General features: G+C 45.8%; 2 protein-coding genes across 2 annotated transcripts in view; one reads left to right on the forward strand and one right to left on the reverse strand.

The window, feature by feature from the left end:
* The window catches only part of kdm5c (lysine (K)-specific demethylase 5C), a 29,538-nt gene extending 14,552 nt beyond the window's left edge, over positions 1-14,986 (forward strand). Inside the window, 19 exon segments of the mRNA XM_048240890.1 lie at positions 1,844-1,963; positions 2,352-2,510; positions 2,738-2,919; positions 3,195-3,357; positions 3,631-3,754; positions 3,860-4,053; positions 4,655-4,836; positions 5,073-5,197; positions 5,341-5,488; positions 5,706-5,790; positions 6,360-6,760; positions 9,184-9,322; positions 10,252-10,431; positions 11,373-11,492; positions 11,714-12,583; positions 13,031-13,082; positions 13,628-13,827; positions 14,030-14,176; positions 14,549-14,986. Coding sequence (XP_048096847.1) covers positions 1,844-1,963; positions 2,352-2,510; positions 2,738-2,919; positions 3,195-3,357; positions 3,631-3,754; positions 3,860-4,053; positions 4,655-4,836; positions 5,073-5,197; positions 5,341-5,488; positions 5,706-5,790; positions 6,360-6,760; positions 9,184-9,322; positions 10,252-10,431; positions 11,373-11,492; positions 11,714-12,583; positions 13,031-13,082; positions 13,628-13,827; positions 14,030-14,176; positions 14,549-14,557 — 3,600 coding nt within the window. The 3' untranslated portion in view covers positions 14,558-14,986.
* A 1,494-nt stretch (positions 14,987-16,480) lies between these two features.
* The window catches only part of LOC125293163 (renin binding protein), an 8,256-nt gene continuing 1,136 nt past the window's right edge, over positions 16,481-23,600 (reverse strand). Inside the window, exons 2-11 of the mRNA XM_048240889.1 lie at positions 22,976-23,081; positions 22,252-22,327; positions 21,720-21,795; positions 21,395-21,573; positions 20,291-20,515; positions 20,030-20,111; positions 18,850-19,025; positions 18,153-18,284; positions 17,942-18,029; positions 16,481-17,302 (exon numbers count right to left, since the gene is read on the reverse strand). Coding sequence (XP_048096846.1) covers positions 17,226-17,302; positions 17,942-18,029; positions 18,153-18,284; positions 18,850-19,025; positions 20,030-20,111; positions 20,291-20,515; positions 21,395-21,573; positions 21,720-21,795; positions 22,252-22,327; positions 22,976-23,076 — 1,212 coding nt within the window. The 5' untranslated portion in view covers positions 23,077-23,081 and the 3' untranslated portion in view covers positions 16,481-17,225. The remainder of the gene's footprint in view (positions 17,303-17,941; positions 18,030-18,152; positions 18,285-18,849; positions 19,026-20,029; positions 20,112-20,290; positions 20,516-21,394; positions 21,574-21,719; positions 21,796-22,251; positions 22,328-22,975; positions 23,082-23,600) is intronic.

Genomic DNA, 23,600 nt, shown 5'->3' on the forward strand with positions numbered 1-23,600 from the left:
ATATGGATTTTAAAAGCCCTGTCCGGGCGTCCGGGCGCAGCCTCAAGCCAGACACTCATTTGTTCTCCTTTTGGAGTTGCGCTTTGGCATCTAAAGTCTTTGCTCGACGCAGCATCGCTTTCACAAACTATGGACACGAAGACTGCTGGTCAAATTATGTGCAGTGCTTCGCAATCAGGAGGAAATACTGTATATGTTAAGTTGATCTGTTTGCATCTTTCCAGCGTGTGTTGCTGGCCTAGCCTAGGGAAGAAAATATCTGTCTAAGTTATAATAGCCTACCTGTAATATCTGCCAGCAGCTTGCTTGCCAGCGTTTCCCAGTAGGCTAGGCCTACTTCAAGAAAAAGTTGTGAAATATAACCGCATATTTTTTGAATGTCGGGCGACTGCTACATAAAAAAAAAAAAATATATGTGCTCATAATAATGCGGTTAGCTTGAGATGAAACCAGCAGTTTTCAGCAGGATCATGCGAGGAGGACCTGTCTCTTAATTAATTTAAAACAAGTCAATTTACAATGTTTTACAATGTTTCAGTCAAGCTGGTTGGTTTAGATACAACTGGTATGCAAAATGTAAAGTAGTGGATTAACTTTAATTTGCTGTGCTGCATATTGGACAGTAGATGCACATAGTAAATTATATAAAGTAGGCTTATTAAAATATGTAAATAGCTTAGTCTAACTTTGAAAAAAATATTGAAGGGAATCCAGTCCAGTGCACATGTCTTTGGCAAGTAGCCCTAGGCTACTACAGACACAGGTGAAGAACAGTCAGCCTCAGCAGTAAGCAAAACCAAATATGTACAGCCAGCTTCTAAAGCAAGCAGCCCAGACCCTAAAATTGGGCATTTATAGCTGTGACGGTAATTCACACACAATTATTTTTCTTTCGCCAAAATATATTTGGTAACTTCTGTAGACATCCAAAATGGGGTGGGGGTTAAAATTAGTAGGAAAAAAAAACTATTGCGTAAAGTCATATATATCTTTTTGTCGTGGTATAGTCTTAATTTTCATTTAGATGTTGGAAAATGTGCAGATACCCTGAGGAAGACCGTTGGTTAGCTAGCTCATTTAAAATATCCTAAACTTTTTTTGACCCTGCCTTTAAGAAAAATCGGAATCGAGAATAGTTAGGAACCGGAATCGAAATAAGAAATCGGAATTGGAATCGGAATCGTTCAAATTGAAACGATACCCAACCCTAGTAACGAGTCATTTCATTAAGTTTTATTTATATAGCACCAGTTGAAATGGTCTCAAGACGCTTTACATAGCCCAGATCCTGAACTCACTAGACCAAGAAAACAGTGTCAAGGAAAGGCATTCTTTTAACAGGAAGACACCTTAAAGCAGATCGCAGCTTGTAAGGGCTTGTTGTTGGTGCATGTGGTTGTGTCATACTTCCTGAGCCAACATTTTCTTGCGGTTTGTGATCTCTGTGGATCAAAGGCCACACACACACACACACACACACACACACACACAAACACCGTTTCATCTGGCCATGTTTGGACACATGCCAGCATTGGGTTAGCGTCGTTGTGACATACACGGCTTCGAGTCTCTCAGTGGTTCAGACCTCAGGACAACTGGCCTGTTAGAGAATGAAGTGTGAGTCTGTCGCCTCTTTTGTGTGTGTGTGTGTGTGTGAGAGATGGAGCTTGCGTTTAGTTTTGTGTGAATTGTTTATGGTTGGTCTCTTTGTGCAGCCATTTGGCTTTGATGGAGTGTGTGGGGGAGGGGAGGATGGCATTTAAAGAAGCTAAACACAGAGTACTCTCTCAGCTTTGAGCTAATCTGTGTTTGTGTGTGTGTGTGTGTGTTTCTCTGCGTTCAGGAGTGTAAGCGTCCGGCAGAGGCATTTGGCTTCGAGCAGGCGACGCGGGAGTACACGCTGCAGAGCTTCGGCGAGATGGCGGACACCTTCAAGGCGGACTACTTCAACATGCCGGTCCATGTGAGCATGAAAGCACACAGCCCCCACACGCTCACACACAGCACCAAGGGACCAGGCATCACAACCCAGTGCACAAATCGACACTACGCTCATCCTGCCTGTTACCAAGGGGACATACACTGATAAATACACTTCCCCTTTTAGGATAGATAAACATTTCACGTGTGAATAAGTATAATGGAGAAATGTGGTATGAAATGTATGGTCATAAAAGGGCCAAAAAATGATCTCAGACCGGTAAAATGATCTCAAAAGTGTGTTTTATGGAAAGTTAGGGGTCAGGAGAAAGCTTTTGCACAGCATGCACAGGTTGCTGGTGTCCTTTTGAACAAGGCTCTGCGTTTTGTTGTAAATATAAATATTTATCTGTGTGTGCGTGTGTATGTAGATGGTGCCCACGGAACTGGTGGAGAAGGAGTTCTGGCGTCTGGTGAGCAGTATTGAGGAGGACGTCACGGTGGAGTACGGCGCGGACATCCACTCCAAGGAGTTCGGCAGCGGCTTCCCGGTCAACAACGGCAAGAGACACCTCACCACAGAGGAGGAGGTGGGTGCCCTCAATGGCCCCTGTGGTCAGCTGTGTCTCCCTCTCGCGCTCAATCGCTCACTGTGTCTTTCTTTTTCTTTCTCCCCCTCGATCTCTCACTTTCTCTCTCTCTCTCTTTCTTACTCTTGCTCTCTGTCTCTCTCACTGTCTGTCTTGCTGTCTCGCTCACACACACACACACACACTCAAAAAACTGAAGGATGTTCTGTTCTGATGTTTGTGTTTAGGAGTATGCCCGCAGTGGTTGGAACCTCAATGTGATGCCCATTCTGGAGCAGTCTGTTCTATGCCACATCAACGCTGACATCTCGGGCATGAAAGTGCCCTGGCTCTATGTCGGCATGGTGTTCTCGGCGTTCTGCTGGCACATTGAAGATCACTGGAGCTACTCCATCAACTACCTGCACTGGTAAAAGAACATAGAACTTTGACTCACTCGCCAGATGCAGACTTATACACACATTACATCATTTTTGCTCAACCACCCCCATATATTCACCTAATAGAAATAGACTGAATAGCAAATTGTCATAATAACAATAATCATGAACATATACAAACTGTGACTGTAAGAAGAATTAATTTGTTATAGTTAACATCTTTAAACGCTAATATGCTTATTGATAGACTGTTGACGGAGCTTTGTTTTGTGTGTGTGTTTGTGTGTGTGTGTGTGTGTGTTAGGGGTGAGCCAAAGACGTGGTATGGAGTGCCATCGTTTGCGGCGGAGCAGCTGGAGGCGGTGATGAAGAAGCTGACGCCTGAGCTGTTTGAGTTCCAGCCAGACCTGCTGCACCAGCTCGTCACCATCATGAACCCCAACATCCTCATGGCCCACGGAGTACCGGTCAGCACACACACACACACTCTTACGCTTACACCAACACAAATGCATATATGCTCACTCACACTTGCACTCTCACACTCTCTCACACACACACTCTTACGTTTACACCAACAGAAAGGCACATACATGCATACACACACACACACACTCACATTTACACCAACAGAAATGCATACATGCATGCGCACACACACACACACACTCTTGATCAGAAATGATGTCCAAGCCAACCTTTTTCGTGGTTGGTAATTGAGTATTGTATTTGATTGACAGGTGGTACGCACCAACCAGTGTGCAGGGGAGTTTGTGATTACGTTCCCCAGGGCCTACCATAGTGGCTTCAATCAGGGATATAACTTTGCTGAAGCCGTCAATTTCTGCACTGCCGACTGGGTAAGTGCTCAGAGAAAACCACTGAGAGGCTGAGGCAGTCCTTTGCAATCAAGTACAGATAGTGCTCGTAAGTGGAGAGCTAATCACTTTGTGTGTGTGTGTGCAGCAGCCTTCGCGGGCTCTTGTATCGAAGCACTATCAAATTAAGCCCTCCGCTACTGTGTGTTCTCCCACGAGGAGCTCACCTGCAAGATGGCCGCCTGCCCTGAGAAACTGGACCTCAACCTGGCAGCCGCAACGCACCGAGAGATGTTCATCATCGTCCAGGAGGAGAGGAAGCTACGCAAGGGCCTGCTGGAGCAGGTGAGAGATGGAGAGATTAATAGGGTAGGTGGGAGAAGGGGAGAGAGAGAGATTGATAGATGGAGAGAGGGAATGGAGGGAAATAAATGGAGGGAAGAATAAGATATGTTCCTCATTGTTAAAGAGGAGAGCTCTAGAGGTAGATGGAGGGGGAAAGAGAGAAGGGGGTGGGGGGTTGGTCATCATAGTCCAGGAGAAGAACCTGTACAAGAGCCCAGAGGAATAGGTGAGTGATGAAGGTAGTGATGGATGAGGAGAGTGAGGGAAGCTAATGTGAAGAGAGATAGATGGAGGAAGAGAGATGAGCGAAAGATGGAGGGAGAGAGAAATGAGAGAAGAAAAAGTGACCGGCTGGAGGAAAGCACGGGGAGAAATGGCCTATACTACTATCAGGAGTAGTGCAACATGGGGGAGAAATGGCCTATACTACTATCAGGAGTAGTGCAACATGGGGGAGAAATGGCCTATACTACTATCAGGAGTAGTGCAACATGGAACATTTGTGCCAGATGGTCTGTTGCATCCCAGTGCACTTCAGTAGGCTGCAATATCATTGCAAAAAGGTGACTGACATTTGTGTGTGTGTGTATGTGTGTGTCAGGGCATCACAGAGGCGGAGCGGGAGGCCTTTGAGTTGCTCCCCGATGACGAGCGCCAGTGTGATAAGTGTAAGACCACCTGCTTCCTGTCGGCTCTGGCTTGCTCCAACTGCCCCGAACGTCTCGTCTGCCTCTACCACACGCAGGACCTGTGCAATTGCCCCTCCGACAAACTCTACCTCAGGTAACACATCTGTATGGACATGTTAGACTGGTCAGGTTGAATGGGGGGCATGTGAATGTACATTTAGTCACAGTCTTTGCACAGCTAGAAGCATGCAAACAAGCAGTGGGTTCTTTTCTGCATTCAGGCTTCACATATTGACTTGAGTCTCCCTCTTCCTATCTCTCCTTCTCTCCCTGTCTGTCTCTCTTCTCTCCATCCCTCCACCCCTTCTTCCCTGTCTCTCTGTACCCCAGGTATAGGTATACTCTGGATGAGCTGTTGGCTATGCTGCACAAGCTGAAGGTGAGAGCGGAGTCGTTTGACTCGTGGGCCAATCGCGTGAAGGAGGCATTGGAGCAGGAAGAGGGCAGTAAAATAGGTAAGTAGCAGGCTGTGTTGTATGATGGGGCACCTGGATGTTGAATGCTAGGTAGCTCTCAGACATTCTAGGCCTATGTTTCTGATGGTTCTAAAGTTCTAGGTGTCTAGTTCTGAAGTTCTATGTGTCCGCTTGTGTTCCAGGTATTCAGGACCTGGAAGCGTTGAAGGAGGAGGCTGCGGAGCGGAAGTTTCCAGATAACGAGCTCTTGCTGCGACTCAACTCAGTCTTGCGCTCAGTGCAGGAGTGCCATACCACTAGCACTGAGCTGCTGAACAAGACGCAGAGCAGGTAATGGGCCACACACACACACACACACACACACACACACACACACCATTTAATTTGACACAGAGAAGGTAACACACACACGCACACACACGTGCTTAGTACAAGCTAGTATACAATTTTATTATAATGTGTTTTCTTATGGAGTCAGAGAAACTCAACATGGATGGAGTTTACAATGTTTGGTTGTTTGTTTGTGTCGTCTGTGTGTGTGTGTCAGGCGGATGACTTTTCAGGAGCTAAAGAGTCTGGTGGAGAGGATGCAGAATCTGCCGTGTGTCATAAGCCAGCGGGAGGAGGTGCAGGTGCGTCCCCTAAAACTACATAACCCAATCAGTCCCCATTTCTTCGCAAACATGGAAAACTATGTTACCGATCAGTCCCCATTTCTTCACAAACATGGAAAATTATGTAACCCGTCATTCCACATTTCTTCACAAACATCTAAAACGTTGTGTCCAATAAGAGCCTGTAAAAACATTTCTCCACAAAATACATCTACAAACCCCACCTGCAGCACCTAGGAAAATTGCACAGCCAATTACTACTATCTAACACATTTAATTCATCCCATCAAAGACTTCACCCCTTCACATAAGTTTGACTCCACACAAAACCTTGGCTCCCCAAAAGTGTCTCTTCAGACAAATTGCCTTTTGCTGGAGCCTGAGCTTCACACGTGATCAGTTACACCACAAACCAGTGCCTTGTCTAATAATATATTGCCCCAAAGTCAGCATCCTTTCTGGATATACTCTATCTCTCTGTAATGGTAGCTAACACACTTCACCTGCTCTCTTCTCCTTTTCTCTTCCTCCTCCCCTCCTTCTCCTCTCTTCCTCCTCCCCTCCTCCTGCCCCCCACGCCTCCCCAGGCTGTCCTGCGGACGGTGGAGGAGTTTGAGTCGCGGGCCCAGGCGCTGGTGAGTGCCGGTGGTGCCGAGTGGAGCCAGGACCCCCCTCCGGCGGCCGAGGAGCTGCGGCTGCTGCAGGAGGAAGGGGCGTCCCTGGCCGTGGAGCCGCCGGCGTGCGCCATGCTGCGGGGGCTGCAGGGACAGGGCCGCTGGCTGGGCGAGGTGCGGCGCACGCTGGGGCCCCAGGGCGGCGAGGGGGCGGCGGCGGCCGAGGTGTCGCTGGAGGTGCTGCGGGCCCTGATGGAGGACGGCTGCAACGTGCCCCAGAGCGCCCAGGTGGAGACGGCCATGGCCGAGCTGCAGGAGCTGCTGACCATCGCCGAGCGCTGGGAGGAGAAGGCTCAGATCTGCCTGGAGCACAGGTGGGTGGAGATGTGTGGTCAAAATTACTCCAAGACTACCGTGGGGTATACTACGAAGCACGTTAGACATATCTAGGCTATGTAGACATATCGAGGCTTGACAAAGCTTTGACTCAGGGGTATACGTTAAGTGATACTACGATTGCAGTTATGTGATATATTTGTCAAACTAGGCTTTCAGCTCAGATCTGTGCGCGTTCTCGGTGGGCAATCGTGAAACGTGGAGACGCACAAAACCGCCTCTATTTAAAAACAATTACTTCGCGATTCATGAGCTTATAGCTTAATCTACACTGCGGTAATTTTTTGTGTCTAACCTATAACATCAAATAAATCAATTGTCATCAGTTGTTGTATGGTATGCACGTCCATAGTGGGATATTTGCACGCACAGCACCATTAAAGCACATTCGAGATCCAAAATGTTAGTAGAGGTGGAGCTCCACCTGTCAGATATATGACAGAATCCTACACGTGAGAACTTTGTTTTTAAGACAATTGATTGGTCAGTGTGCGGTAGATTACACGATTTGAGCTATAACTTAGCACATAACCTCCTCCCGACCAGGTTTGGTTGACAGCATAAGATACCATGGTGATATAGCGACACTAAAACAGATCCACTTTCGTGTCACAGCATACCCTGGCTTTGAGCGCAACATACCTCGCTAACCCACTAATCGAGATTCGTAGTACACCCCACAGGTGTGAGACTGCAGCTTTATTCACGACGCCGGGAGCATGTTACCCACATGAAATGTCAAAGTAACAAGCCCATCCATCTGTGGGTGAAGCCAACTCTTATACCCTAAACACACACCCACGGAAAATCACAAGTTGTCACCCACCAGTGATCATCTAACCATCTGGTTTTTCAACAGAGATAAGAAATGTTTACAACCCCTCATCCTGAGGGTCACCATCAGTTCGATGACACAGGGGTTATCTTAGCACTCCTAAGTCAAAACATTCTTACAGAGGGGGTTCAGATGACACAGGGGTCAGTCAGAGGATGGTAACCAGATTTCACTACATACAGTATATGTAAGGTATACCAAACATTTCAATGAGAGACATATACAAATTATCCCACAGATGGACACACACACGGAGAGACACAGTTTCCATTAGCCGGTATACATGTACTGTTTGTTGGATTGATGGATGGATGGATTGATTGATTGATTAATGGATTTATTTATTTTTAATTGAAAAAAAAAAACTGCCAATTTAAAACTTGCTGATCAAAATGTCTGGTAGTAATTGCCATACAAAACGGAGTTATAATAGGACATTTGTGTTGACAGCAAAACGGTATCCACAGCCAACAGTGTGTAGGCCTGGTTTTGAGTACCTTTGAGTGACCCGTGCAGACGGGAGAAGACGGTGTAGCCATATGAGCCATATGTAGCCCACTGTATTGATCCACAAAGGGAACGGTTGCCTTCAGAGAGGCCTACATTTGCTGAAGTTCAGTCCATTGGCTACATAGAGGTCCCATGTTCCATTACAGCCTACATTTCTGTTGGTAAAGGTTTTGCTCACTTGCTACAGTTTGGTTTTCTTAAAAGCCAAAATGATTTGAGGACTTTATTCTTTCCTCAATCCAAGTCAGGTGTAGGTTTACATTTGGTGTATTTGTGCCTACGCTGTTATTGAAACATGACCGATCAATTTAACATTTGTCCAGTTAAATTACTTCTATCCGGTCATCAGATCGGCAAGGAAAAATCCTAGCTGAAACCCCCACAAACGCACAGTACACATATACACGTCACACACACACAAACACACCCTGCCCAAAAGGCAGCCCTGTCCTGATCATATTTGAGTTTTTCTGTGTTGTGTAAGACCAATACACTAGACCAGAACAGGTTCTTCTAGTGTGCTTACCCAAACCACTGCTTTCCCACACGGCCTCTCCATTTGATCTGTGGGTTGCATAAGGTGTTCTCTTCTCGGCTCTTGACTCGATAAGGCCTGACTGGCTTAATGCTCAGTTACACTGCGCGCACACACACACACACACACACACACACACACACACACACACACACCTTCCTCTCAGCTGTTTCCTCAGCCGTGAACTTCTCTGTTCCTCCTGACTGTGGCCAAAATAACACACAGTATGAAGGAGCACTGTCTGATGTTCTCATGTACACGACCTCTTCTGTGCCTTCAGGCTGGAGCTGCAAATTAGTCTTGTAATTTATGTCATCTCCTTCTGTCACTGCCTCTTTAACTCAACTCCCTCCCTTTTCCTTTTTAGTCCATCTTGGGTCAGCTCAGTTAGATTTCTTTTCAAAGCCAGAAGTTACATAGCTTTGAAACACTGCCTTGTAACCGTGCATGTGGTTTCGATAATAGATTTATGAAGGTGTTTGTCGGTTGGTTTATTAATGTCTCCTGTTGTGCGTCTGTAGGCAGAAGCACCCTCTCTCCACGCTGGAGGCCATAGTGAACGAGGCCCAGCTCATCCCTGTGCAGCTGCCCAACATCCTGTCCCTACAGGGCTGCCTGAGCAGGGCCAAGGCCTGGGTCACCGACCTGGAGGAGATACAGGTAACACACTCATTCACACTCACACTCTCTGGCAAGAGACAAAAACATTTACACATGCAAGACACGCATACACAGACTCATAAAGTCATACACACAGTGAGAGAGATACTGATATATTGATGCACACATGTATATATATATATATATATATATATATATATATATATATATATATATATATATATATATATATATATTATGCGCATGCATGCACACACACACACACACACCTTCACTTCAGTTGCTAAGGAAAGCAGAACAGGATATTGATGGTTAATGAAAGAAAACCTATGTTGCAAACCGTTCTACCTATGCTGTATTATGTAGTATGGTTAAGATTCCTAGGAGTGATGAGGATGTTCTTTAACACCAGCAGCAAAGGCCAACTCTTCACTTAGTATTAGCCCTGCCTGGCACACTGGTAGCACCCTGTGACGTGACCTGGACAGAGGCTTTAGACGCTGGCACAACAGACATGGCTATTGGCTGGCTCCCTGTAAGGGTTGTGTAATAGGATTATGTATTATTGTAGATGAAAGGAGTGTCCTTTCATGGCATGTCATTGGTTTGCAGTTCTTAGTTTTATTAAGACCTCAGTACAATATTAGTCCATATGTGCGTTTTAACACCTCTGCTTCTGAACAGAGGCATAGCAGATTCATATCAGCACATAATGCCTTATTACCACATGATCTTAGAGACACAATGCTTTTTCTGTTACATAGATCTTCTCTGGCAAACAATAACAAACACACTTTCCCTCTTACTTTCCCTCCATGTCTTTCCATTTCTATCCATTCTTCTTCTCTTCCCTCTCTATCCCTTTCTCACTCTCTCCACACTCATCTCTCTCCATCTGTCTCCTCTCCCTCTCCTCTCTCCACCACTTACCGTCTGTGCCCCCCCCCCCCTCAATCCCCCTCCCGTAGAACGGTGAGCACTACCCGTGTCTGGACGACCTGGAGGGGCTGGTGGCGATTGGCCGAGACCTGCCCGTGCACATGGAGGAGCTGCGGCAGCTGGAGCTGCAGGTGGCCGCCGCCCACTCCTGGAGGGACAAGGCCACCAAGACCTTCCTGAAGAAGAGCAGCCAGCACAGCCTGCTGGAGGTACGCACGAGGGTGGGGGAGGGGGGGGGGGAGACTCCTGGAAGTTCACACCCTTAACTGTGTAACAGGTGTTAAATTAAGTGTGTGACATGCTGGTGCAGCAGAAACTCTAGTAGTACTTATGGGTCTATCCATTTGTATCGGAAATCCCCCTGCCCGAGTTGAGAAGTGTAAATCTCCAAGCTATTTCACCGAGACACACCACCTTTTGGTCAGAATTCCGACTGTCCACCTTGGGGCTCTTGAGTGTGCACTGAGCTGAACTGAATTTTCTTTGTGTTTGTACTACGTTGGTCGATTTAATGTTGATTTTAAATGTTCTTACACACTTGATTACGTTACTGCTTTAATCCGGTCACCATTTAAATGCATTGCCCAGTCTTGCTGTGCGTGTAATACAATGTAATGTTTTGTTTTCGATCTGGTTTGCTAAAGAGGCTAATATAGCTAACAATAACAAGCCTGCTACTGCTAGCCGACTACTGCTAGCCGACTGCCCCTCATGGCTCGGGAAAAACGCGACAGCACTTGTCGAAATTAAAATTGTAAGTGTGATGAAGCTTGAATATGAATGCAAGTGTGAATCATCCCGTAGCTTGTTTAGATGAGCCAAGCAAGCACCCAGCACTACCGGGGCAGCTGCTGCCCTGGTGGTGTCCATGTTCGTTCCCACAAAGACAAACTGGAACGCTAAAGTGCTACAAGCCAGGCAATTAGGTCACGTTCGCGCATACAACTCAAGAAGTCCGAGCCAAATGGATAGCAGCATTAAACTGGGCAGAAGGCATGTGGGCGCACCAGGCCCCTGAGTGAGGACTGCGAGTGGCATACTCATCTCAACAGTCTCCCTTCCACAAATGTGACCTTTACCCTTACAAACACACTGTTGCAACAGCCCTGACTTACACTTCTCCTTTGCGCCGTGTGTGTGTGTGTGTCAGGTGTTGTGTCCTTGTGTGGAGAAGAGGAAACCAAAGGGGACAGGCTCCTCTGAGCGCTCAGACAGAGAGGCTGACGTACTGGGCCTCACGGCACAGGACCTCCGAGATCCCGGAGCTATCGTGAGTCGCCTCACTTCCTGGAACACCAACTCATGCTTCCTGTTTCATTGTCCTTTAGCCTTAGTGCACGTTGTTTACAACACATTGAGTGTTTGTTTTCTCTTGTTTCATATTAATGGTTATCTCTTTTTTTTTTAATGATTTACATAATCCATCGATGAAAGCATAAAAATAGTAAAGGGTCTCCAGACAGAAGTTGAAACCGTGTTCCGCCCCTGCAGGTCCAAGCTTTCAAAGAGGGCGAGCGACAGGAGAAGGAGACGTTGCTACGGCTACAGCAGCTCAACCTGGCCAAGCCCGGTCTGGACAAAACGGCCAATGAGAAGGTAGAGAGGAGGTGGAGTGACAGCATGGACACACAGGACACACCCCTCTCTTCCTCCTCCTCTTCTTCATCAGAGGACTCTCTCCCGCCACCTCACCAGAACGGACACAGCCGGGGAGGCGGTGACAACAATGGCGTGGGCCTGACGGACTCATCCCCCAGCCAATCGGTATGCCTGTGTGGCTCACCGGCCCGCCCCCCGCTGCACCGCTGCCACCTGTGCAGAGACTGGTTCCACGGCGGCTGCGTGCCGTTTCCCTCGCCGCTATCTCTGGCGCCGGCCGCCCGCAGCCCCCTCTGCTGGTGGGAGTGGGACACGCGCTTCTTGTGCCCGCGGTGCCAGCGCTCGCGCCGCCCGCGCCTGGAGACCATCCTGGCGCTGCTGGTGGCCCTGCAGAAGCTCCCGGTGCGCCTGCCCGAGGGCGAGGCGCTCCAGTGCCTCACCGAGCGCGCCATCACCTGGCAGGGCCGCGCCAAGCGGGCGCTGGAGACCTCCGAGCTGCAGGGGGCGCTGCGGAGGCTGCAGGAGCTCAGGGAGGAGCACAGCCAGGACGTGGACATGGAGAGGAAGGAGGAGAGCAACGGCGCGGAGGAGCGGCGGCAGAAAGGCGAAGAGGAGGAGGACGAGGACGACGAGGAGAAGGAGAAAGGGGGCAAGAAAGGGAACGACGTGATCGTGCTGTCAGACTCGGAGGGAGGAGAAGGGGAGGACGGAGTGATTGACCTCACGGAGGACAAGAACTTGCCCAAGAAGGCCAGTAAGACGGTAAGGAGGAGGCATGCCATGTTGTCTCAGAGAGGGAGAGAGGAGTGGGGTAGGAGGAGCATATGTGAGAAAAGGAATTGCATCAGAAAATTGCACTTGCAGAATTAAACATGTTTGTGTCTTATGCAGTGACTCGAGGTCTGAGTGGCACTGATTTTCAATCCCAGGAGGTACCACTATTCTGCCCCTGAGCGAAGGCATTTAACCCAGAGTTGCTTAGTTCACTGTACACCACCCTGCAGTTAGTTCACTGTCGCCCTGAGTAAGAGGCATCAGCTAAGTGGGGGTGGTGTTAGCGTAGTGGCAATGGCGCTAGGCTAGCATGCAGTAGCCTGAGTAGTTGTGGGTTCAATTCCCGGGCGTTGTGCCCTTGAGCAAGGTGTAGTGCTGTTCCTTCCCCCAGTGCCAGTGATGTACGTAATGGATGTAATGTGTGTGTTTGTGCAGAATGGCTGTGAGAACGGCATTAAGAAGAAGGCAACCTCACAGAAAATCACAGGTAAGACCTCACATCAACTTTGTCCTGCCTACTTAACGGACCCTTTTAGGCCTCAACAAACTTTTTTATTTTGCCCACTCTATTTGTTGTTGTTATATACTGTGCAAGAAGTGCAAATGCCATTACCACATCAACTCTGGCTGGCAACTTAAGAATGGCTGGCAACTTAAGAATTGCAAACAGCTGCTGAAAGCCACAGGCTGTTAGTCCCTGAATTCATGGGGAATGCTTTTCATTCTTGTGGTTGACATGCTGCTTTACTACAGCAAGTTCAGGACTGCAGTCCCCATGGAGAAGCCATAGAGAATGAGCACCTTTTATTGCACTTTAACTTGCTGTGAGGTAGAATATCTGATGGAAGAAATTAAAAACGGTTCTACTTCATTTGACACACTAGCGTTCTATTTTAGTGGGTTTACAATAAGTGCCGTTTGTTAGAGCTGATACAACAACCATCATTTTGGGGAGCAAACTGACCGTTATGGTAGTAGAGCTCATGTTGCATTTTTTTTAAATGAAACTAATGTGATTTTGTGTGTGTGTAGGTGTGGAGTCTCTGATCCCTATGGTGGGCCATCTGGAGGGTCCGGTGATCGAGCTGTCGTCCAGTGCCCGTACCCAGCTGGAGGAGCTTCGGCTGGAGGGAGACCTGCTGGAGGTCACCCTGGACCAGACACACACCATCCACACAGTTCTACAGGCCGCGAGCAAACCCCCTCGGCATGAACTACACACACTCTTACTGGTGAGAGAGAACACACACACACACACACACACACACACACACACACACACACAGTCATTTGTGTGATCCCATCATTGCACAGTGAATAGTTCTGTGAACGTTAATGTGATTTTTTATCACCTTAAAGGGGCAAAGGTGATTTACCACTGCACTTACCTCTTTAATAACTGTGTGTGTGTGTGTGTGTGTGTGTGTGTCTCAGATTGAGCTCCAGGGCCAGAGGAGTTTAGGTCGCAGTGGGAAGACAAAGGACAAGAGGAAGAGGAAGAGCCAGCGGGGAGAAAACGGCCTTTCAGAGACGAAGAAGACACGCCCGCTCAACAACACACCCACCCTGACACACCCAGAGGTGAGACACACACACACACACACACACAACACACACACACACGACCACTCAACAACACACCCACCCTGACACACAGAGGTGAGACACACACACACACACACACACACACACACACACACACACACACACACACACACACACACGACCACTCAACAACACACCCAGAGGTGAGACAGACACACAGTTCACACGTCATCTAGCTCTTCCCTTTTAGTAGACAGAGGAGGTCTCTTCAGGTCATAAACAAACACAACTTGTTAATGGGTCTGCTAATAAAGCGCTATTTCCTCTTCCTCTTTCTCATCTGCCATCTGTCACCCCCCCCCCCCCCCCCCCCCCCCCACATGCTCCCTCTATCTTTCTCCCTCCCAGATTTTGTGAAGAGTGGTTGTGTGCTCTGAGGGCTGTTTTGAGAGCAGTGGAGCCCCCAACAGGACAGGAGAAGACAAGAGTTCCTCTGGCCCCCTACACACACACACACACACACACACACACACACACACTCAACAACCGAGAGGATTTCATGCAGGACACGCACTTCTCCATCTCCACTTCTTAAGCTACCACACTCATGTTACACATAAACACACACACACACACACGCACAGACATGTATCTGTATTTAAGTTAAGATTTTTTTTTTCTTTGAATGTTTGTCTCCATGAACTCCTGCACTAGACACTCCTGGTTCACTCTTTATTCCCTTCCTTCCTTTTGCCCAACCACACTCCACCCACCTGTCTGTCCTGTCCTCCTTCTCTCTCTCTCTCTCTCTCTCTCTCTCTCTCTCTCTCTCTCTCTCTCTCTCTCTCTCTCTCTCTCTCTCTCTCTCTCTCTCTCTCTCTCTCTCTCTCTCTTTCTCTCTCTCTCTCTCTCTCTCTCTCTCTCTCTCTCTCTCTCTCTCTCTCTCTCTCTCTCTCTCTCTCCCCCTCTCCCCTCCAACACTGCAGCTCCCCCTGTCTGTCTGTGGGTGAGTAGGCCGCGTCTGCCCGTCTGCCTCTGCTCTGGGAGGATTATGGGGATTACAGTCCCTGAGGTCAGCCTGCACTGAGTCGGTCAGTGCTCCGTGTACTCTTCAGTGTTTTAAGCTGTGTTCTAGAACACTTGTGTTTCTGAGGAGACGACAAACGACTCCAGCTCTCGTTTGTATTTGTTTTTATCGAGGGTCTGGAGGATGTAGTACACACACACACACACACACACATATACAGACCTGGAGGGATGGCGATACATTGATAAAGTGTGTATTTTCGTCTCTCGTCTGGAGTCTCATGTTAATAGAGGCTGTTGAAAAGGAGGAGATGTATCTTGAATTTAATTAAAAAAAAAGAGCAGTAGAATATTTTGGGAAGTGTGAAAACAGGAATTGTATGTTTTTGGTGCTACTTTCCCAAAATAGTTCTCATTTTCTTCTTTGGTTCGCTTTCTCACTCTCTCTTTCTCTCCTGCTCATTTGACTAATATGAGATTTCTGGTTTCTCTAAAACTGATATTTTCCTCCTTTATTCTCTGCACTTTTTTATTCCTCATTTTCTGTCTATTCCTCCATCTCTCGGTCTCTCTCCCTCTTCAGAAACTCCCTTGTGTATAAAATCTTGACTGTGACTCACGTTCTCCACATTTTATTTGGTCCCTGGGTTATAATGACAATATTATTATTATTATATTATTATTATTATTATTATTACTGGTATTGATATTGCAGACACGCAGTTGTCGTGAGTTTGTGTATAAACATTTTCATTTCAATGTTGCCTTTTTGTTTCTTTTCACTCTTGTTAGGAAAATAAAAAAATTAGAATTGTTTTAGGAATTACTGTCTCAGTCTCATTTTGATCGTTTTCTCTAACTGGAAAGTTGGAGGAAAATTATATAAGAAATAACTTATTTAGTATTTATATACTAAATATTTATATATACCTCAAGCACCACCACGTTTGTAGATCACCCATGCATGACACACCTCAACCACAACCTATGTAGATCACCCATGATTACTTGCAGTACCCCGGCATTACCACAAGGAAATGGTCTTAAGTCAGGTTGGAACTTGACGTGGAAATAAACACTTTTTCCACGTCAGACGTTTTTTATAAATCTGAGCCTTGGCATGGATTTGAGCGTACGCACGGTCTAAGATCAAAACTGTGCGTAAGGAAGTTTAATAAACGAGGCCCCAGGATTATCCTGAGGTCAGAGAGCCCACTGCCCACCAGCACCACATCCAGCAGCAAGCTTAGCTTCAGTGACTGTGTGTTCAATTAGTATTGCAGCTGGCCAGACAATCGCCATAGCATACAGTCATAAGACAAGTATTTCATCTTTATTGTCAAAAAATAACAATGGTAAAAGATACAGTATAAATGGAAGCAGTTTCTGGCTTCAACTGCTTAAGTGATGGAGTGTTCTTATTACCCACATGTGTATATGCAGAGACATGTGATTCTGATGATGGAGGATGAACAGGGTTGTACAGTCAGATTAGTACAGACATGATCTTCCAATTAGTGCTGGACCCATTATGGCCCTTAAGACCAATTACATAGACAGTGAAACAATTCATTCTAACATTATTAAGGTAATTAAGGCAGAGACCCTTAAGAGAATCATATCCAAGATGGCCACCTCATCCTGAGTAAACACAGGAAGTCAGCATACCACTATTCCCATGACTATACAAACAAGATTATTTTGATTGTTTGTCTAATTTCACAAACTGTAAAAAGTCAGCCAGGTAAAATGTAAACAGTATGAGCATATTTTTAGTTGCCTGACTTCTTATGTCAGTAGTGACTTGCCACTGTGCAGTTTAGCTGTATCAATCTCTGATTATGGGTGATGCTACCATGGCATATGAAATTCACAATTTTCCCTTTTCCCTTCAAAAGTTCAAGTGCAGTCCTGGCATGTGTAATCTGTTCCCTGTGCATTATATGAGTAAGTAACAATTAGTTCACAGTATTATACCACAAAATAATTATTCAAAAATAATATAATCACTGATGTTGTGCAGTGGAGTGCTGCATAGAAGATGGATGACACCAGAGCTTCAGTCCTGGCGTTTCTCTAGAAGACTGTCCAGCAGCCTCTCACACATGTACAAACATCGAGGAACATGGAAGAACCCTATCACAGACAACATTCCACAACAAAAGCATGTGAGCTCATTTTGTAGACAGTTCTCAATATGTGCCACCCTCACCCAAGCAGATATTGTCACTATTCTATTCAGTATGGGTGATCACTGAACATGAAAAATTAGTATTAAATGAACACTTACACAATTCTATAATGATAGATCTACAGCATTTTTAATCAGCAGGATATAGTGTTTCTCTCCCACAACCAAATCATGTGTGTATAAAGGCATGTTTTGTTTTAAACATTGTTTTAAATGTTTCAAATGTAAAGCACATTGGGCTGCATTATGTGTAGGTAGGTAGAGATAGATAGATAGATACTTTATTGATCCCCAAGGGAAAATTCAAGGTCTCAGTAGCATACAGACATCACACACAACATTCACTAACAGCAGAAAAAGTCATTAAAAGTACATAATATAAAAAAACACAACAAGCAATAAGGACAGTAGAAGATAAAGAATATACTAAAATACAAATTATACTAAATAACTCTAAATCTATGAAAGGTGCTATACAAATAAAGCCTTTTATTATGACATTTTTGTAAGGATTTAGTAAAAGTAAATTGCTTTTGTAAACATCATAATTGCACTATAAAGCTACAGTAACCTGGGTGACTCACCTTTAAAGGGCCCTCCTTTGAAGTCAAGTACCACGCTGCCTTCCTGACTGAGATAGCCAAACCACTCGCCATGCTCTAGATCCGAGAACTACTCACACAAACAGCACATAGCCACGAACCACAGCAAAAAGAATGGAATTTGTGAGTGAGTGAGTGAGTATGTGTGCGAGAGACAGAGAGTGAGTGTGTGTGTGTGTGTGTGTGTACTCACATGGGAGAAGGTGTAGTCGTAGACCTGACTAAAGCGCCCCAGCAGAGCTGGCTCTTTGGAGTGTGTGTACGCCATCAGGTAGGCAATCAGAGCCTCACAGTGCGGCCACCATAACTTCATATTCCACTCAAGCTGCACACGCACACACACAAAGAAAAGGGTTATTCTGGTATTTCCAGGGGCAAACAAAACATCTGCGCCTGAAGTTGTCACAGGCACTGACAACTTTAACCCCTGTCATGCTTCTTTCAGTAATATCTTCAACCTGATATACAGTATATGATATATATTATATATATGATATGTATGTATCTTTTTTTTTATTCACTTATTTAATCAGGGTTCATATTGACTCTGACTCATTGCATTATATTCTCTCGGTCATACCCTTTTTAAAACTGCACAAATTATTCTGTTTGCCTGTTTCCATTATCTTTATGCTTTTCCTCTGTCTGCAGCAAGGCATTCAGGGTGCTATGTGATGTTTTAATAGTTCCATTATTGTTATTATGTTGCTGTTTTATTTACACAGCACACTTCCACCAAACTGCATTAAGTGTATGCTACTACTAATATTAACAACCCTTAATGATATGTGAAGGGTGCAATACCAAAAACACTGGATGCATGACAAGTATCATAGAATGGAAGAAAATTACAAACGCGACATGTCTGATGTTCACTCAAGCCCTCTCACCTGAGTGGGACAGTGGCCGTCCACATCCAGGAAGTAGAAGAGGCCGCCGTGCTCCTTGTCCCAGCCAGACAGGAAGGGCACCTCCATGAACTTGTCCACGGCCGTCCTCTGCAGCTGGTTGTCGCTCCGCTCCTGAGCGTACTGAAGCAGGAACCAGCCAGCCTCCAGCGCATGGCCTGCACAGGGGCGACAGGAAGAGGGGCGTCAGCCGCAGAACAAGGGAAATATGAATGTCACACCTATACCGTCATTTCCCGACTATCAACTGAGGTTTACAGTCTAGGGTTTGTACATTGATTTGGCAAAACTTCTTCAGCTATGAGGATTCAGCTACAGCACAAAGGAAATAACACACATATACACTTCAAATAAGGACATTTCTTTTTCTTTTTTTTTTTTAATGTCTGTTTGTTAATGTCTGTCTTGTTGTCTTCTGTATGTGTATATCTGTATAAAAATGACTAAATTGTAAAATAAAATAAATGCAAAATACAAAGTCCAATCCCTTCAAATCATGAATAAATAATTTCCAGTTAACAACTTCATAACAAAATGGCAACATGCTCTGACCAAAACATTACCTCTAATACTGTAAGTAGTAAATTAGGAAGCAGATATTAACAGCTATTTTAAGTAACAATACTAAATTACGTAAAAGAAAATGGTTATTTTTGGTCTATTCAATGCACCTCTGAAACATACTAAAGATGCCATATGCCATCAAATCCAGCTCTTACCTCTCTCTCCTCAGGCCCCACTGCTCCGGTGGTGGTCATCTCCCCCTGTGCTAATGCATGTTTATATTTAGGAGCCCATTAGGCTAAGTGAGCCAGCTGTCACTCGCAGATGCCTAATTTACCTCTGCCGCTGGTCCCCATGGTCACATCATTACCCACACCTCAGTGACACACCCCCCCCCACTGATTTCCCACAGGTAATTATTTCCCAGTGCCAACAACAGAGGTGTGAACATCTGACACAGCAGCCAAGCAAAGCATGTCTTAGGAGAATATAAATCCTCTGCTTATTTTTTTACTCCTTTTCATCTTACCTGCTACCTGCACAGACATTTCCATTCCTCTCTCCACAGAGTATTTGAGCTGAGCTTGGTGTGTGAGAGGTGGTGGTATATACTGTAAATACAGACTGATGTTGTTATTAAACATTTTTATTTTAGCACCTGGGTTTTGCAGTCGCCCCTGACAACCAGGCAGCTCTTTTCCTTCAGGCGAGACGTTTTCCAAAATGGCCGTTCCATCTCTCTGTACAAGACGACAAAATATCACATATCTACTTATAATGTGACATAAAAATAAAAGGCGGCCAAATAGTTATTAGATTCTGTCTCTCACTTTATGACCCACCATTTGTTTGTGCTTCTGATTTTGGTCTCCTTTAGTTTGTTTAGCTTTTGTTTACTTGTTTGGTTTTGTTTATTTACCTGGACATGTTGTAGGATCTGCTGGACGCTCCAATCTCCCACCTCGCTGTACTTCTGTGCTGTCGCCGGTCGGCCCTCACTCAGCTGGTTCACCAGGCACAGGAGCATCATGGGTACTGCCATGCTGTTAACGGGCGGGTCGCCGGGCATCTGGGGACGACCCAGACCTGACGGGTCCACCCTCACCCAGTGCACCAGCTGGTCCATCATCTTCTCAGCGTCTGACTGAGAGCAACACATTGGATCAGAACTGCTGACATGAGCGACTCAGGACTCAAGAAACAGAGGGCTTGTCTTGGGCTACTGGTTTCAAAACTTTGTTTAACAGATCCATCATCTTCCTTTCACTTGACAGTGATAAACAGAACAGAATCACTCAAATCAGTTACTGGTTTGTAAATTGACTGTTGACAGATCTATCATCTGCTGTGTTGACTGTGATAAAACAGACCAGAGACATTCACACTTGTGACTGTGGGGTGCTTATCCTGGGTTCTGTGTTGAAAATGAATCATTACCATATGATTAACAGGCACCCAAAAATGTGATTCTGAACAGGGCTGTTTAGACAGGGGTGAGAAAAGTGTTGCGGTAATTTATCCTTGTGACATTTTGACCAAAGCATAGGTCACTGACATTTCGTTGACTGAAACTGAAACCAGGTCCCTTTGTGGGAAGGCCATGCACATCCCAGGCCAAAGCTGGATGGGTGCAGGATCCAGTACGAGAGTATCCAAACACCAGTAGCTACCATTCAGGTTTTTTTTTTTTTTAATTTTTGTTAGTGAGGAGCTATCTGATGTGCAGATTATCTCTTATTCTTTTGCAACTGAAACCAAGTCATCTTTTTGAAAAGGGGGATAATTGAAATATATGTCTCCTTTAAACAGAGTAGTATTAACTAGTTTCAGAGGCTGGTGCCCATTTGTGTCTAGTTTGCTGAGGAAGCAGTCATCTAGCATGGGTCTGATGCTGCGTTCCAGTTGTCTCGTAAGTGCAACTTGTAACTCGGACTGATGTCACATCCATGTAATGACTGAGTTGAATGCATTCAAGTTGTTAACAAGTCGTAAGAACAAAATGCTGCTGGTTGTTAGACTCTACCTGCATGTCCTGGTCCCCAGTGACCCTGGCGAGTTCGTCCATGGCCATGATGTAGAAGCACTCACTGAAAATGGTCCTCTGCACCTTCACGGCGCGGCCGTCTCGGGTCAGGCAGAAGGCACACTTCCCCGGGTTGCCCGAGGAAGGCACACGAGCGAAACGCTGCAGGAAAGCCCCACCTGGACAACACAGATGCGGTCATTACTAAATTAGTAACTGTGACTCCAAACACACAGAAGAGTCAAGACTGAATATGGCTGTGGTGGCACTAAACTGAATATGGCTGTGTCGGCACTCAGCTGAGTAAATCTGAGTGTACACACACCTGCTTTGGCAGCTTCTAGTATTTCCGGCCTACGAAACCTCTCCATGGTGCGGTACAGTCTACAGTACATCCACACCTGTAACACACAAAACTGCTGCTCATCTCAAAGGTAATGACTTTACTTACAAGAAAAGTGAACCTGTGCTTTACAGGCTCCATGTGCATGATTAGGCCACTAGGGGGTAATATAGAGCACGCATGCTACTGAGAAATGAATAATAGATTTATCAATCATACAAAATGTGTAGGGTAAGATCCTGTGGCAGTGGGTATGTTCCTTAGTCCACACATGAGGACACAAGGTCAAGATGTTGTGGAACAAATGTTCCAAACGTTTGTTGTGGAACAAATGTTCCCAGTTCTTTAAATGGTCTGCCCTGAGGGGAAGGCCAGACCAGTCAGTCACATTAGATAGCACAAGGCTCACTGAGTTAATGGTAAACACATGGAAAGTTGGACTAAAGGGTAAAAAAGAGTGAGTGGAGCGTGATGTGAGTGGAGCGTGATGTGAGTGGATGTGGTGAGGGCTTACCTGTCTCCCCTGGAGCCACACGTACTTCAGCTCATCATAGACTTTCCCATCTTTCCCAATACAGGTGAAATAGCCACTGCAGAGCAAGCAGACAACATGCCACTGGGTCATCACACGGGGACTTGGAACATGTATTACCTCAGCAGCAAACACAAACAGTTTTCCTGACAGAGAGTCATTAAGGGGCCTTTTGCACACTGGCCAGAAAGCGCTTACTAGCCTTACTTGTCCAAGAAAGCGCTTGCTGCAGCAGTTTTCAAAAGCTAGCTTCCTGAATCCTTTTTTTCAGTCTTGCTGGATCAAAACAGGGGCCAAAAAAATGTCCCTGAGATTTTGAGGGAACCTGTTTCTCCCTTTCGAAGACACCAGTCTGCACACATTAAACTATTGATGTGCAGGAAATTGGACAAAGGCTACAGATGGAAAGATGGATAGATACTTTATTGATCCCCAAGGGATCTATATAAATCAAAGCCTAGTGATACTAAATCTTCTTTTAGTAACGAAACAGGAAGAATTTTTTCTTTCTTTTCTTTCGAAACAGGAAGAAATTCTTAACAATCATTGGGTGTGATGCCACTCTGCCATTGCACAAGTAACCTAACTGTGGATTGCCAGAGACCACATATGAATCAACCCAAAGGCATTTGCAGTTAACTAGTTTGCTAACTGCATCAGCGTGAAGGGCTCTGGCAATATACGCTGATGAAGGAACCCTACTCACCCATGCTGTTTGTCAAGGGAGTACTTTAGCCAGAAGTCGACCACTCTGTCCAGCTCCGAGCGGAACCTCTGCCGATACTGTTCCAGAGTGTCTTCACTCATTGCGCCTTCAGACAACAAAGCATTTATTTTTAAGGCAGGTCTATCTAAGTGCTTCAGTCAACAGCATTACGGTAGGCTAATACTGCTCTGTAATGGAACAGTCAATGGTACTCATAGGTAGCGTCTTTCTTTATCAAAATCAGTATGGCTCTTTGGAGAAAAATGTTGCCCACACCTGGTCTGTGTAGACAGTTATGCACTGAAAAATAACTTCACTAAACCATACTGTGGTACGGAGGCCCTGAAGGGACCAGAAAAAAGTTTCTGGTGTGCACAAATTCCGCATGTGCATAACATACAGTACTTTTTCCTGCTCACCAACAACTCAGAGACCATAAGACAACATGGGCAGTAAAAAAGTAAGTTTGTGGTGTGCACACGAAACTTTCTGGTGGACAGCACAAACTGAAGTGGGAAATTCTCTGTTTCTGTGTGTTTTGAACCCTCTCTCTGTCTCTCTCTCTCACATGCAAACTCAAAGGTCAAGCATGATTTTGATACATGCAAAGGCCAATCATTCTGGT

Source organism: Alosa alosa, chromosome 4, assembly GCF_017589495.1.
Source record: "Alosa alosa isolate M-15738 ecotype Scorff River chromosome 4, AALO_Geno_1.1, whole genome shotgun sequence".
NCBI classification, from domain to species: Eukaryota; Metazoa; Chordata; class Actinopteri; order Clupeiformes; family Clupeidae; genus Alosa; species Alosa alosa.